Below are 16,186 nucleotides of genomic sequence, written 5' to 3' on the forward strand. Positions count from 1 at the left end.
TATCTCCAGATTTGTGCCTACACAGTAAGTCCACCATAATAAAAACAGTGTAATGCTCCAGTCTTCATTGACATTTATGTAGAACTGAGCCCGAGTCATGGTTTATCATCCTTGTTGGATGTGCAGGTTCCATGTACACTGTTTTGATATTTTCCCTTGCAAGTTAACATGACCATCTAAAGCAGCTATTCTCAACCTTGGAGTCGCAAGATGATTTCTGGGGGTCGCCAAATCATTTTGGAAGTCAGCTCTGTCTCCACTGTGTTAAAGTGTTCATGTGTTTTAGTCTGTTTGGTCACTTAATGTCTTTTTTTGGTCATTTTGTGTCTTTTTTTGGTCATTTTGTGTCTTTTTTGGTCATTTTGTGTCTTTTTTTGCCATTTTGTGTCTTTTTTTGATCATCTTGTGTCTTTTTTGGTCATTTTGTGTCTTTTTTGCCATTTTGTGTCTTTTTTTGATCATTTTGTGTCTTTTTTTGATCATTTTGTGGTCAATTTGTGTCTTTTTTGATCATTTTGTGGTCAATTTGTGTCTTTTTTTTAATCATTTTGTGTCTTTTTTTTATCATTTTGTGGTCAATTTGTGTCTTTTTTGGTCATTTTTTTTTCCTTTTTTGAGCATTTTGTCTTTTTAGGCCATTTTGTGTCTTTTTTTGATCATTTTGTGTCTTTTTTTATCATTTTGTGGTCAATTTGTGTCTTTTTTGGTCATTTTGTGGTCAATTTGTGTCTTTTTTGGTCATTTTGTTTCCTTTTTTTGTCATTTTGTTTCTTTTTCGGGTGATCCGAACTGTGCATGTGAGATTATGTGTGAGTGGGGGTCGCGGACAACATGCATGTTAAATTGAGGGTCGCGACTCAAAAAGGTTGAGAACTACTGACCTAAAGGCTAGCAGTAGACAAGGATCCTGAAAGCTTTACATGCCTCCTGTGCCTTGTTATGCTTGCCAACATAGGATTGGACAGTGGCCAAAACAACCAATATTAATGTCTTTTATCTCCACATTTGTGCCTACACAGTAAGTCCACCATAATAAAAACAGTGTAATGCTCCAGTCTTCATTGACATTTATTTAGAACTGAGCCCGAGTCATGGTTTATCATCCTGTCTGGTTTGTATGTATTACCAAGGTATTTCAGCCAGCATTACTGTCTCAAACAGGATTATTTTCTCAATCCTATTGTAATTCCATTCACAGACTTGCCAGTTACATTTGGCGGTGGTTCCCAGTTACAGGTGCATCATTCCGCGGCCCAGGAAAAGGTTGTCATCGCCAAACTGTCACATCAAACCGTCTCTACCGCGTGACGGCGGCTGGTGTCGACTCCTGACTCTCGTTGGCATGAGAGCAGCATTTGACATCCATCAACCGTGTTGAGCCACGATGGAATTTTACTCACTTTACATTTCAAACATTCCTGGCTCACAGCTGGAAAATCATCATGAGTGTCAAGTATTTTAAAGTAGTGGGGAAAAAAAAAAAGCACGGTGACGCTCGAGTCCCGATGGCTTCACTCTGTACTACAGCGTGATATTTTCACTTCGGAAAGATGTCACCCCTCAGTCTCACTTCTCAATCACTTTGTCTCCCATGTGTTGTCTCACTGTGTGATGTGATGGGGCCCAGCGCTGAGTAAACACACTGCTGATATTATGTGGATCACAAGATAATGAAGAAGTCTCCACAGCAGTGTTCCTGCATACAGAAAAGAAAGATGTCAAAACCATTTCTCTCTTTTAAGAGTCACAATATCAATGCAATACAATATCACTGCAACAATAATACTGCCTTTGTGAAGCCAGGAAACTCATTTCTGACACCATAGTTTGAATTGGATTACTATTATTAGTATACACTGTAAAAAATGTTTGTAGAAATTACAGTAAAACACTGTCAAATTATATCAGAAATAGGGCGTGAAATTAAAAATGTAATATCACCGTAGTAGACACTTTTAATTACCGTAAATCAAAGAATAGCACAAACCTTTTACTTTTTTCTGTCATAAACTTTAGAAAACACAGTTTTGCTGTAAAAAATATTAGATTTTTTTATTTAAAATGAATGGAGAAATACCATAACGTCACAAGGACATAACTACCCTAAAAATAATAGCAGACCAAAGGACCTAACAAAGGACCTAAAATGACCAAAAGAGTCACAAAACGACCAAAAGAGACATACAAAAAAAATATATAAAATTATCAAATGAGACACAAAATTACCAAAAAGAGACACAATAGGGATAAAATGGCAAGTGATTTTTCAGTCTTAATGACAGATTTTGCTGATATTTACATTTAAATTTACAGTAGAAAACCCACTCACTGTATTTTTTACGGTAAAGTTCTGGCAACCACAGCTGCTGGTATTTTACCGCAAATTAAACAGAATATTTTTTACAGTGTGTATTATAATATCATGCTCCTACCTTTAAGAATAAGCTGTGTTTCCGAATGCTACAGGAACGGACTATTTGACATTTAGCCAATGAAAGAAAAAGATACAAGACCAGTATGTTCCAGCCAGATAAGGATCCTAGCAGGGAAATACTTAATCACCAGCAGGGAGACATATTACCCCGGTAACATCACCGTGGAAACTCTCAGGTGTCCTGGTCTCCAAAGGAATCTGCACCTTTGAAAAATGGAGCCTTGAAAGTGTTCATTAGTTAGCCAAGCATTGAGATTACCCTGCTAATGCTAGTGCGATTTAAAAGGAAAGATGTGGGCCAGGTGGAAAAAAATATTGTAAAAAGAACCATTTCTAAAGCAAAGTCGAACAGTTTCAGCAAATCTGTGAGTATTTCTAGCTGAGTAGCAGCTTTAGTAAGTATCCATTAATGGACATACTGTATGTCTTGTTTGAGTGTGGAGGAACCACTCAGAGGCCAGTGTAGGAGAAAGAAACACTGTTCAATAAGTGCTGTGTGCGGTTCAATAAGTGCATTGATCATCACACAAACAAACACATCACAGCCATGGCGGGAATCAGAGTGCTGGGCCAAGGTCAATACCTCTCAACCCGACCCCATGAAGTCTGCTTAGACTTGTTTTCCTTTGATCTCTAACACATCAGTCATTGGAAGTGAAATAACTAAATATACACTTACATCAAATGTTCAGCATGTTAGACATGTCTGCAGTCAGCCGAGTTTCATGCAGTTATGCAGATTATATTCTGTGATCATAGCAGATTGTTATTAAGATATGCAGAGTAAATTATTTTAGCAACCAGGATCTATTCTCTTAACCCTCTGGAGTCCATGAAACAACTGGCACATACACTGCAAAAAAGCCAACTTGTATTTTTTGGCCTAAAACAGTGATTTAAGTTGGTAAAACTTGGAAATATAAATTATTGACATTTAGGGCAATAATGTAAGTTAGCACAACAAAGGAAGCCAGTTGTCTGCTCAAAAACAAGTTGGTGAGTTGTTGTTACTTATATCTTTAAGTTGGGGTTCACAACAAGGGACAATAGTTCTGCTAACTCTTATTTCTTTGTTGGGAAATTCGGTCATTAGCGAAAGCTAGCGGCTAACTGATGCTAGCGGCGCTGCTTGTTACAGCTACAAGAGTAGCCATTAGCGTATCAATGCTAACTCAAAATTGTGGTCACAACATTAGCTGACATTTCATAGCGTCGTTACAATCGTGCCAATTCAGCACATTGCAGAAGTAAGGATTAAAAGTTATTACTATGTAAAATTATAAGTTAGTACAACTTACAGTTGAGTTGACAAAAATCTGAATTCACAGTTGAGCAAACTCAAAAACAAAACTTAAAATATTTAGTTTAATTGTCCAACTTAAAATTTTATCGAAGTTTGTTGCCTTGAAATTTTGAGTTCACCCAACTTTTATTTTTTGGAGTTGCCCCCTGCTGGCCATTAGAAATAATGCAGGTGGTAATAGGGGTCGATAAGTCCAGTGAGAAGTCGGGTCATATTTGGCGGATGGAAAAAGCTTATAAAAATGATTATTATTTTTAACAGCTTAAAATTGTCCAGTCCTTCAATGGCTACTATCCAAGGAAGCTTGATACCTTTCCTAACCCCACATATCCACAACACAAAATATGACAACACGTTAAATGCATTAAGGAAGGGCCACCTCTGTGCTGTGGGGACGTAGGCCTGAGGGAACATAGGGCCTAATTTTGACGGGGAGAAACATTTCTTAGAAATGAGGGAACAGGGCTGACCCACACTGTCAGAGTTTCAGTTCAGAGTTTCAGTGTTTCTACTGTGTCACTATCACTTAGTAAGTGACAAACTGAACTGAGGGCCAGACACAACAGACTGTCTTCTCATGCTGTTACCATCTCAGCTTGTTAGCTAGTTAGCTGTTGGTGGAAAAATGGTGGAAAAGGAGCAATGTTTAGGAAACATATGAAGTGTATTCAGGTTTTTTTTTCCCAGCCAATCATTTTAACCATCTCAGAATATCTTGCTGTCCCTCTTTGTGTCCTCAGTTGGCAAGATATCCAACAGCTGAACTCCAAAACACACAAATCCAAGGATGGCGAACGAATAAAGATCCCTAAAATTTGCTTGCAATGAAGCATCAGATGGCAGGTTGGCTCTGTAGCAAATGGAAAAAGTCTCAAAAGTCCCTGTGAGAGTGAGTCATTAGGGTTTACTCTACAAAACTTAAAACTTTTAAATGGTGACGAACACAGTCTGCCTCAACGTTTAACGCTCTTGATTTATTTAGACCTTTATTCTCTTTACAATAGAACAGGGATTCCCAAAGTGTGGTGCGTGGACCCCTGGGGGTGCGTGAGATGCTGCTAGGGGGTGCACGAGATGAAAAATGTAATTGCAGTCGGATAAATACACAATTACATTCCCCCCCCCCCCCCCCACACACACACACACACAATAAAGAATAAAATAAATAAACATTTCCTTTGTAAAATCAAAAACTGTAATATTAATTAATTAATAAATGCAGGCTATTCAATTTTGTGTAATTTTTTGTTCATTTTTGCATCTATTTTGTGGTTGTTTGGTAATTTTTACATGTATTTATGGTCAATTTGTGTCTATTTTGATAATTTTGTGTCATTTTTGCATCTATTTCTGGTTGTTTTGTGTCATTTGAGCATGATTAAACATGCTGCCTTTAATATGGCGATAAAAAAGCTTATTACATTTTGGTTTGTTTTTGAAGGTGTGGGGGATTGGGGGTGCGTCAACCTGGTTGGGACATAGAAGGGTGTGCATGGCTAAAAAAGGTTGGGAAACACTGCACTAGAATAACAGAAAATCCTCCACAAATTTTCCGTTGCGTTACTGGATTCAACACTCACCTTTTATCCGACAAAGAGACTTGTCCCCTTGAGCTACGGTGGCCTGTGAGTGACACAAACAGTTGTTACATTACAGGAGAGTCCAAACTAATTACAGATAGATCCAGAGAAAAATCATTGCCTTTATCGCCGAAATGCCTTTGTTGAGTGTTTGATTCCCCACAGATAAATGTGACTGCCACAGGGCAGAAATAAAAAATAACGTTGCCCCTTTAAACACATTTCAGCAGTCATTTCCACAAAGCACGTTACAGCGGGGAGATAATCCAGCGTTGGGATGGTTTGCTGTGAGGTATTTGGGTGATGCTTCATGGTTGGGTCAGCCAGCAGCTGCTGGAGGTGAGATATCTGGGATGAAGTCCTCTCCCCGAACGACGTCAACTCTATTTTAATTCTCCACGCAGCATGGTGCATTGACACCTGGGCTGAACACATGGTTAAAATTAGGGCCACTGCAGGGGACCTTGACAAACAAGTGACTTTGACTGAATTTATCAGGGCGTCCCTGGAGTCAGACACTTCTCACACACACAACAGTGGTGCAGGAAATGGAGTTTTGTTTTAGTTTGTGTTATCTAGCAGTGGCCATTTCCTGTCGAACACTGCAGTTATACAGCAGAAATGCTGCTTATCTGTTAAGTTAAACTAGTGTCAGCTTCTCTGGGTTATTGGTTGAAATGAACATGAAAATCTATGTTTATATACAGTTGAAACCAGAAGTTTACATACACTATATGAAAAGACACATATGCTTTTTTTCTCACTGTCTGACATTAAATCATTCAATCACTTTTCCTGTTTTAGGTCCGATAGGATTACCGAAATTATTTCTATTTGCTAAATGCCAAAATAATGAGAGAAGGATTTTTTTAGACAATTTTTTATTACTTTCTTAAAAATCCTTCCCTAAAAAAATCCTTCTCTCATTATTTTGGCATTTAGCAAATAGAAATAATTTTGGTAATCCTAACGGACCTTAAACAGGAAAAGTGATTGAATGATTTCATGTCAGACAGTGAGAAAAAAAGCATATGTGTCTTTTTATATAGTGTATGTAAACTTGTTTTAGTTTGTGTTATCTAGCAGTGGCTATTTCCTGTCTAACACTGCAGAAATGATGCTTATCTGTATGTTACTATGCATCTGCTTGACAAATGTATACTGTGGAATTAATTGTCATTTTTATGAGCCATAACATTCAGATAATAGAAGTACTATATATGCATATACACTACTGGTCAAAAGTTTTAGAACACACCAACTTTTCCAGAATTTAATTGAAAATGATGCAGTTTAATGTCTCAGTGTACTCTGAAATTAATGCACATTTGCAACATTTAAAATTCTTTATTGAGCATGATAGTGTTTTGAAAGTAAAAAAATGATTCAAAATCACATTTTATGTTGGACTAAAGGACTAAAAAAAGACACAAAATGACCAAAAAAAGACACAAAATGACAAAAAGAGACACCAAAAGACGCAAAATGACTAAAAAAAGACACAAAATTACTTACAAAGACATGCAAAGAATTCAAAAATGGACAAAATAGCCCAAGACTCCATAGAGTTAAGTTGTTAACCCATTTCTTGTTCCCTGAAAAAGGCCTACTTGTATAATTCTGAAATGTACATTATTTTCCAGTTTTGGTTAAGCTTACCTTTTTTTATTTACCTCTGGCAGTTCACCACTTACCTTTGGACCCTTTCAAGCTGTTCATTTGACTTGAACTGCTTGAATTTCAATAAAAAACTGGAAAAATTGGGGTGTTCTAAAACTTTTGACCGGTAGTGTATAATTCAGACTACTATTAAGCCTTTATTAAAGCAGAAATAAAACAAAAATACCTTTATTCATTTAATAAAAGCAAGGCTGCAGTAAATGAAGTAAAATATTAAAGACAAGAAAACAATATTTGCAGAATTTACAGTCTAAATCCGATAAAAATCAAAAGGTCTTTTATTTTCATTTCAATAAAGGTATTACAGCTTTTTCAAAAGGTGAAGTTTTTAATTTCATTTGTTTTGTGGTTTTGGATTTGGTGTCACCGGATCCGACACAAATAGGAATATAAAACATTTTTTGGAACCAATTAATTTGGCATAGCATAACAAATGCTCCTAAATTATTTTATTTCTTCCGAGTGAAACTTTAAAAAGAAAAAACCCCAAAAGGATGCAGTCTGTTTAGCCGGAGCTGCGGCTTGAATATTTCAGATTATGGATGAACTGTCGAGTGTCTGACAAGAGCCACTATATAAACTTTGAACACAGGCTCTCCGGGAGACATCGATAGTTGTAAATATTTAATTCAGTGCCTCCGACAATGCATGCCACTGAAACAAATCTTTACCAGATTGAATTCAAGATAAATAGCACGGAAATATCACCAAAGCTGATACACACATTTTTGTGCTGTCGTTTTGTCCGGGTGGCCTTGTTTGGGTTTCTGTTCCACGGATCACATGTTCCTTTATCTCACGTGTCAGCACTTCTTAAGCAGCACCTCAAGTGTTTGTCGCATATTATATGTGCAGATATAAATCTGATAACAATACGGTATTAGACGGCTTTTATACAGTCATTTGCATCACTCGAAGATTTATAATGAGTAATGCAAAGGTCAAATAGGTTAAATATGATCAGAAATGAATCTATATAAAAATAAAACTTATAAAATGACAGATTAAGAGATTATTATTGGACCCTGGGCCCACCACGTAGGACTCAGACACCCAGACTGTCTTTCAACAATATGTGAAGGTGAACAGGACTCTCGGGTGCTGCTGGTAGTTGAAAAACTGCAGCTGAACTTGAGTATTTAGTATTTAGTTCACAGCGGAGATAATGAGAGCTTCCTGCCACAGCAGACAACATTTTAAGGTGGTTCAGTTTTCAAGTAAAAAATAAGTTTCCCTGCCGAGAGTCAAGTCTGGAGATTACAGCCAAACATGATGACGATAAATCAGAATTGTGTTTTTGTTTGTATCTTATCCATATCATTTTTTAATATCTCCATTTTGTGTGTGACATTACTGAAGTTTGATCTGTTGCTTTATCAATTGTGTCCACACTGCAAAAAAGCCAACTTGTATTTTTTGGCCTAAAACAGTGATTTAATTTGGTAAAACTTGGAAATATAAATTACTGACATTTAGGGCAATAATGTAAGTTAGCACAACAAAGGAAGCCAGTTGTCTGCTCAAAAACAAGTTGGTGAGTTGTTGTTACTTATATCTTTAAGTTGGGGTTCACAACAAGGGACAATAGTTCTGATAACTCTTATTTCTTTGTTGGGAAATTCGGTCATTAGCAAAAGCTAGCGGCTAACTGATGCTAGCGGCTAACTGATGCTAGCGGCTAACTGATGCTAGCGGCGCTGCTTGTTACAGCTACAAGAGTAGCCATTAGCATATCAATGCTAACTCAAAATTGTGGTCGCAACATTAGCTGACATTTCATAGCGGCGTTACAATCGTGCCAGACAAATTCAAAGTTGAGCAAACTCAAAAACAAAACTTAAAATATTTAGTTTAATTGTCCAACTTAAAATTTTATCGAAGTTTGTTGCGAATTTTGAGTTCACCCAACTTTTCTTTTTTTGCAGTGCACTATCTGCACCTGTGCTGAAAAAAAAAAAGTTTTCCCTCTGAAATCACAGAAAACAAATCAATGTATTGAATTTGTTAGACACCCAAATTAAAAGAAGCAAAAAAAAAAAAACACAATTAGGATTCCCGCACTTCCATCCATTACTGCAGTGTCCAAAACAGTAAATAAAACAAGACCTACCTGATCAACAAATGATCAACACGGTTTCATTTTTAAACTTTTATTCACTTAAATTCTCAAGTGTTAAAGCAAGAACAAAACATTTATAATGTCCTTTGGTGGGATTTTATTACACTTTATTAATACTGTATATGTAAACTGATATTCTTTGATGCCAGCACGTTGCCAATACAAAGGAAAATCAACTGCACAACTAAAAGTATTATCAACAAATAAAAGAAGTGAATGAAAGAAATGGAAATCAAAAGAAAATAAAAAAACCATAAACAATTGCTTCTGCATTTGGATGTTTTAAATAGATACATTAAAGGTTGCCTTTTTTCCATCACAGTTCGGCAAAGATACAAAAGGACTACATGACTCTTTTTTTGTTTGTTTGCTCTGTCGAGAAAAGAACTTGCAAATACACCGATGGTTTTCTATGCACTTCTCGTCTGCTCGGGTGAAAACTATCCTCGGACCATGATCGAAGGGAGCGTGGCGCTCTAAGATAGAAAAGAATCAGACAGCTTTTATTGGAGTATCTTTTTGCAGGAGAGGAGAGGAAAGGAGGAGGAGGAGGAGGGAAAGGAGAAGGAGAAGGGGCTTCTTACACATGTGCATCACTAACATCGGACAAAAGAATCTTTCAACCAACAAGGGTTTACAGAGTAACGTTCACGAAAGCACAGGTCTGTGGCAGCATGGCGAGGAGGAGGAGGAGGAGGAGGAAGAGGAGGATGAACAGGAGGGAGGATGAGGAGCTCCAAGGAGAGACAGAAAGCTAGAGAGGGGTCGACGTGGGCGAGGTTTTGTGTCACAAAGTGGCAGTCCGGACAGATTTCCTTCTATCCACAATGCACTGACAGCAAAGAATGCTTCCTGTGTTTCCTCCTCGTAGTGTTGAAGTATAACGGTAACCAGTCAGTCAGCGGGGAAACGTTTTCTTTTCTTTCACATCTCTTCGGCGTCAGTCCAGCCAACATTAACTCGCAGAAGCGTCCCGCGAGGGGGGGGGGGGGGGATCGGCGGCCACTAGCCGGCTCGTTCTGAGAGCTGATTGGTCGCAGCTGTTGTTGCCGTGGCAATAAGAGAGGAAGTGAAACGAGTCTGTCATCTTCAGTTATCCCTTCTCAAACTGGAAGGAGCTCAGGTACCTGTATGGCTTAGAAGGGAGGGGGAGGGGGTCTCATTGTCTCTTTGCACGTTTTTTTACTCTTATTATTAGGCTCTTTTATTTTATAATATCTGGCATTTTTAGAAGTATATGTTTTTTTTTTCATTTCTATATATTCTTTGAAATTAAATGAAAAGTTTTTGCACTCATTTGTCTTTGTCTGGCACATTCCCTTTATCGTCAGCGCTATGAGAGTGTCCATTGAGTCTGGCGGCGGAGAAGCTCAGTACAGAACGGTCCAGAAAGCTCATGGTGGTTCTTGTTTTATGGGTGTTGATTATTTGAGAGAAGGGGGATGGGGGGGGTTAAGGTGGAGGCGGCCAGGCGGGGAGTTGATCACTCCCACCAGGTCCCGGGTGTCTTTAGAGCACGGCGGGCCAGCAGGACGCCTCTCTCAGCAGCGTGGAGCCCAGCAGCAGCAGCAGCAGCAGCCTGGGGGCCGATGGAGGCGTCAGGGGGCCCTGGCCTGAATCTGGGCCCCCGCAGCCGCCCAGCTCCGCCTCGCAGCGGGACTTCTCACACAGCAGGCCTGAGTAGTCTGAGGGACAGCTGCAGCGCACGTTGTTGATGCAAACTCCGCCATTTTGGCAGCGCAGGAGCTCGTTGTCACACACCCGGGCTGCACAATGTTAAAGACAAGAGACACGAGTCAGAGACAGACATGCAACAGAGTTTTGGGGCAACCTGGTCTCACAGAAATCCGTGGAATAGCAACGGATTTCGCTTAACTCAAAATCCGTGGAATAGCCACGGATTCGCTCAAATTTCCGTGAAACTGACACGGATTTCGCTACAATGCAAGTTAATGACATGTCATATCCCATCAGAAAAAGACACAAAATGACAGAAAAAAACTAAATTACTTTAAAAAAGACGCAAAATGTCCAAGAAAATATACAAAATTTATTAAAAAAAGACACAAAATGATTAGAAAAGACACCACATGACCCAAAAAAGACACAAAAAGACACAAAATGTCCAAAAAAATACACAAAATAAAAAAAAAGATACAAAATTATTAAAAAAGACACAAAATGAAATTCCATGGATATTTGTTCCTATTGGTTTGTTCCAAGTCACGTGACTTTCAAGGTCCCGGCGGTCAGAACAAAAAACATGGCGGACAGTTCTCTCATTTTTAGTGAAAAATCAATATTTTGACTTAGTTTCTGCATAAAAATGGATTTTGATCACATTTCTAGCGAGAAATATATGTTTTATTTTCTAAATATTCACTCAGTGAATGTACATAATCACTTTGTATGTTGGAATAGCCACGGGATATGACTGGCATTAACTTGCATTGTAGCGAAATCCGTGTCAGTTTCACGGAAATTTGAGCGATTCCGTGGCTATTCCACGGATTTCTGTGAGACCATGTTGGTTTTGGGTGACACTTTACTTGAAGCATATCATCATCAGATCAAATTAATTTCATATGATTTAATTATCTACTCAGAAACCTAATTAAATCAAACTTCAATGATCCCTGTTGGGGAATTAAGATTCCCTCATGCTCTTATTCTACAGAACCAATTAAAAAAACTCACTCTTCAAGTAAAGTGTTATCACATTTCAGATATGTTTCATCTGAACTCTTACAAGAATAATTATGTATTTACATATTGGGAAATAAACTCTTTTGATGTCTTCCTGTGCATTAGATGAAACGTCGTTCCTATTCTCATATTTGTACGGTAATTATGGAGCTAAAAAGCAGCTGTAGGTTATCTATGCTTGAAACGCTCTAAACTCTTTTGTTTGATCAGTATAAAGTCTGAGGTGTAAAAACATTTCGCTGTATTTTTGTGCCAGTAATTTACTGGATTGTCTGGTGGTTGCTTGGTAACCAGTAACAACCGTTAAATGCTAGTCTGGAAACCAGTTGAAAACTTACTGTTCATGACATCAATATTTCTCAAATATGTGTTTTTATTTTTAAGGTATATTCAGATCATGAAAACTTTCCAAAGCACTTTAAGACTTATTTTAAATGTAATTCTCAGATTCACTCTTATTCAACGCGTCAATCTTTAGATCTTCATCCTCCAAGATTTCTGACATGCAGAGGTCAATTTATTGTTCAATTTAGGGATTAAATTATGGATAAAAACCTTTTCCCATCTGGCAAAGGACTCCATCTCTGTAAAATGGTTCAAAAGATGTCTGAAAGCTCATTTAACTGCTATTTTGAAATTCTAGTTCACACACAAATACACTTGAGCTTATTTCCCAAAATGTATAATGACTCCTTCAACATCTCATTATGTAAAATAAAAAATCTGATATTAAATAGAAATGATCCTTTAGGCAAATTCTGCAGTGCATACATCCTAGTTACAGGTCAAACTGGACTCTATCAGGTTAGTAATGTTAGTATAAATCATGTTGGGAAGACACCATGTGGACTATTTCAACATTTCTACCTTTGGTCCCCATGTCGTGGTACCAAAACATGTGTGAGAGGTAATGACAACCTCATACATTTAAAATAACATCAAGCATTTGATAACACCATATATTGTACTTGACAAATTTATTAGACCACCTGTCATAAAAAACGAGAAAACATAAATATTTTAGAAATCGTTGTTTAAAACTAAAATGTTATTGTTATTTATTTGGCAAATAACTAACAGAATTCACCTTTTATACCCAAATTTGGGCCGACTCACTGGGAAGTCAGAAATGAATCAAACATAACATTCAACCACTAAAACTCGTTTTTCTCTTCAGGAATGCAAGTAAATAACTATGATTTGACATCTTAAACAAGGAATAATAATGTACTTTGCTGTTTGTTTGTTTTTTTACAGGTTAAATATATATATATATATATGGGTCAGTGACGAATAAGGGTTGGCAAGATGTCAAATGGTGTAACCACAAAAGAATGATTAATATTGAATATTTTATCCACCTACAGTGGACTTATACATACAATTGCTTCATTTTAGAAAACAGCAAATTAAAAAAACTTTTTAGTATTTCTTCATTTCCACATTTCGTCAATATTGAGCAGAACATATTCTAAAAACAAACATTTTTTATAGACCATAATGTTGCAATGCAGACATGGATTTTTTTAATTTTTTCTCTCATTTAAGATCACATTTATTTTCCTGTATATAATAATTACCGGTTATACCAACTGACACTGGGTTAGATCACGTCATTGACCCATATATATAAATAAAAATATTAATTTGCACTATAAAAATGTGATATATATGTATGTGTGTACCACATATTTATAGTCCAAATTTTTCCCCATTTACCCCCCCCCCCGAAAAAAAACCCTACAATTTGACATTTTCCTATAATAATGCCATACAATCGAACATTATTTACCTTTAAAAATGGCAAGAAAGAATCATAATCATTCCCTAGTGTGAGCCAAATCCCTTTTAATCATTTCCATTTCTTTAATAACAAAGTTGTCCCATCAGCAGCATTACAGCACAGAAATCCTCAAAGCCTGACAGGTTTTCCCCCAAACAGCAGCGTCTTTAGACAAACTGAACGTCAGGTGAAAATTGGTGTATATTTAGCGCTGGGACAGCGAGGCCACTCTATTCCCAGTGGAGCCAAGCTGTCAAGCAAGCTGGAGGCAAACAAAGCAGCGGCGCACAAACTAATAAACCAACAGAGACAAATAAACAGTGATAAACACAGGGGCCACTTCTGCCCATTCCACTCCTTTATGGGAGTGGAAAACAATGTGGTGAGCAATCTATGAACTCTATGGGACATAAATATCACAATAACAAATATCAGGCCTCTCTCCTAATACTCAGGATTGGATGCATGCTGTCTCCCAGGAATAGCCAAATAGGGCTTTGATGGGAGGCTTGTTAAGAAACATTGACTCTACGAATCCTATTTGTGCCACGTCTGTTCTGTAGGAGAATCAGCGAGCTGCTGTTTGCCTCGCTAAGTTTCGCTTCAGGCCACAGAACACCAATTACCATGCACAAGTAGATCCAAATAAGACATCTGAACTCTATCTTTTGTCTTTTTTTTGCCAACTGACATATCAATTTCATGACCAATTCTACCACTCAACAGAGACTAAAGTGATGAGTCAATCTATAAAAGCACTGTTTCTTTCTTTCTTTGGAAAGCTACACTGTAAAAAAATGTCTGTAGATTTTACGGTGATTTAAGTTGGTAAAACTTGGAAATATAAATTATTGACATTTAGGGCAATAATGTAAGTTAGCACAACAAAGGAAGCCAGTTGTCTGCTCAAAAACAAGTTGGTGAGTTGTTGTTACTTATATCTTTAAGTTGGGGTTCACAACAAGGGACAATAGTTCTGATAACTCTTATTTCTTTGTTGGGAAATGCGGGAAAGCGGTGAAATTCGGTCATTAGCGAAAGCTAGCGGCTAACTGATGCTAGCGGCTAACTGATGCTAGCGGCTAACTTTTTTTTGCCAACTGACATATCAATTTCATGACCGATTCTACCACTCAACAGAGACTAAAGTACACTGTAAAAAATGTCTGTAGATTTTACGGTGAAAAACTGCTAAACCATGGCAGTAAAAAACGTAAAATGATAAATTAGTTAATTCAGTTTCAGTAACAATGAAACACTGTAAATGTATATATCAGCCAAAACAGTATTTTTTACAGTTTTTAAAAAAAAAAATACATTACTCCACTGTTAAATACACTGTAAAATGTATATATACAAGCCACCACTGTAATTTTTGCATTTATCTTTTGTAAAAAAATACATTTTCTCACTGTTGAATGAACTAAACACCATATCTCTAACAAAAATATACTGTAATATTTAAAGGTAAAATCTTTCATTTATGCGTTTTCATTTATGAAGTATTTTCTTGTCAATTATATGGCAAAATAGCGTTTCTTTTGATGATAGAGTACAAATTTGAATAAAATGGCTTAAATCTTAAACGTGAAATAAACAGTGCCAATATATTTTTACTGTAATATAAAAAAAAGTTGCACCGTATTTATTACGGTAAAGTTCTGGCAACCACAGCTGCTACCAATTATTAACCATTTACTACATATTTAATCTTTAAATGTTTTCAATCAATTTCTTAAATGTATATGAATCTTTTCTTAATCATTAACATGCTTAATATGGTGTTAAAAATGTTATAATGAGTGCAACTAAAACTATTAATAAACTAATAATTATAATTTAATTGTTTGTTAATGGTAAAGTAACTATAAACTTACATTAATATACCATCTATTTGCCATTTATAAATGATTTAGTTAGTTAAGCAGTAATAAATTATGAATTTACCATTCTAAATGGCCTACATACGGTTTATAAATGATAATTAAACATTAATAAACTATCTGTTTACCATTTATAAATGATGGTTATTGTAAAGTGTTACCAAAAATGTTTTCTTGTGATTTTATTGCTATTAACATATAAAAAAAATGCAGAAATAACTACATTATGATGCTATTTTGAAAAAAAGTCTGAATTTATGCTTTATGCTAGGTCTGGCAAGCTAATAGCTTTTAAATTGCTTGTTTTTTGAACGTTCACTTGGTTTTCTCTTCATGATGAGGCAGCTCAACTTGAAATAAAGACGTCTCCTTCAGGATGACAAGAAGCAGATATGTATTAATTAATTAAAGCATCATGTTTTCCCCAAGAGGCCTTGATATGATCAGGGTGCTTTAATTAGACAATGACCTTTCATCTTGTCCATCTTATCTCTCCTTGCTTTCATGATAAATTGCTAACATGCTGTGTTTTTTTCTTCAAAGTGGTTTGTATTCCTTCTGTGCTCTAAATGCATCATAAAAAACACTGGAAATGCTCAAAGACATCATTGTGTATGCACACCTTTCAAAGTAAAACCCGCCCAAGGTCGACCATGTGCAACAGGCGGCCTGCAAGCTACGCTAAAGCAATGCTAGTT

The 16,186-nt window shown here is 36.7% G+C and overlaps 1 protein-coding gene across 6 annotated transcripts in view; it reads right to left on the reverse strand.

Moving 5' to 3' along the window:
* Positions 1–1,034: 1,034 nt before the first annotated feature.
* Positions 1,035–16,186, reverse strand: part of ntng1a (netrin g1a) — a 204,991-nt gene continuing 189,839 nt past the window's right edge. For 5 of the 6 annotated variants that reach the window (XM_059327483.1, XM_059327477.1, XM_059327482.1 and 2 more), the window contains one exon: positions 9,117–10,882. In XM_059327483.1, the coding sequence (XP_059183466.1) occupies positions 10,626–10,882 (257 nt within the window). In that variant the 3' untranslated portion in view covers positions 9,117–10,625. Of the gene's footprint in view, positions 1,697–5,317; positions 5,361–9,116; positions 10,883–16,186 lie in introns of those variants that run through there. The other variant, XM_059327481.1, reaches the window with a different exon arrangement.

The sequence above is a fragment of the Centropristis striata genome, chromosome 23, assembly GCF_030273125.1.
Source record: "Centropristis striata isolate RG_2023a ecotype Rhode Island chromosome 23, C.striata_1.0, whole genome shotgun sequence".
Lineage (NCBI taxonomy): Eukaryota > Metazoa > Chordata > Actinopteri > Perciformes > Serranidae > Centropristis > Centropristis striata.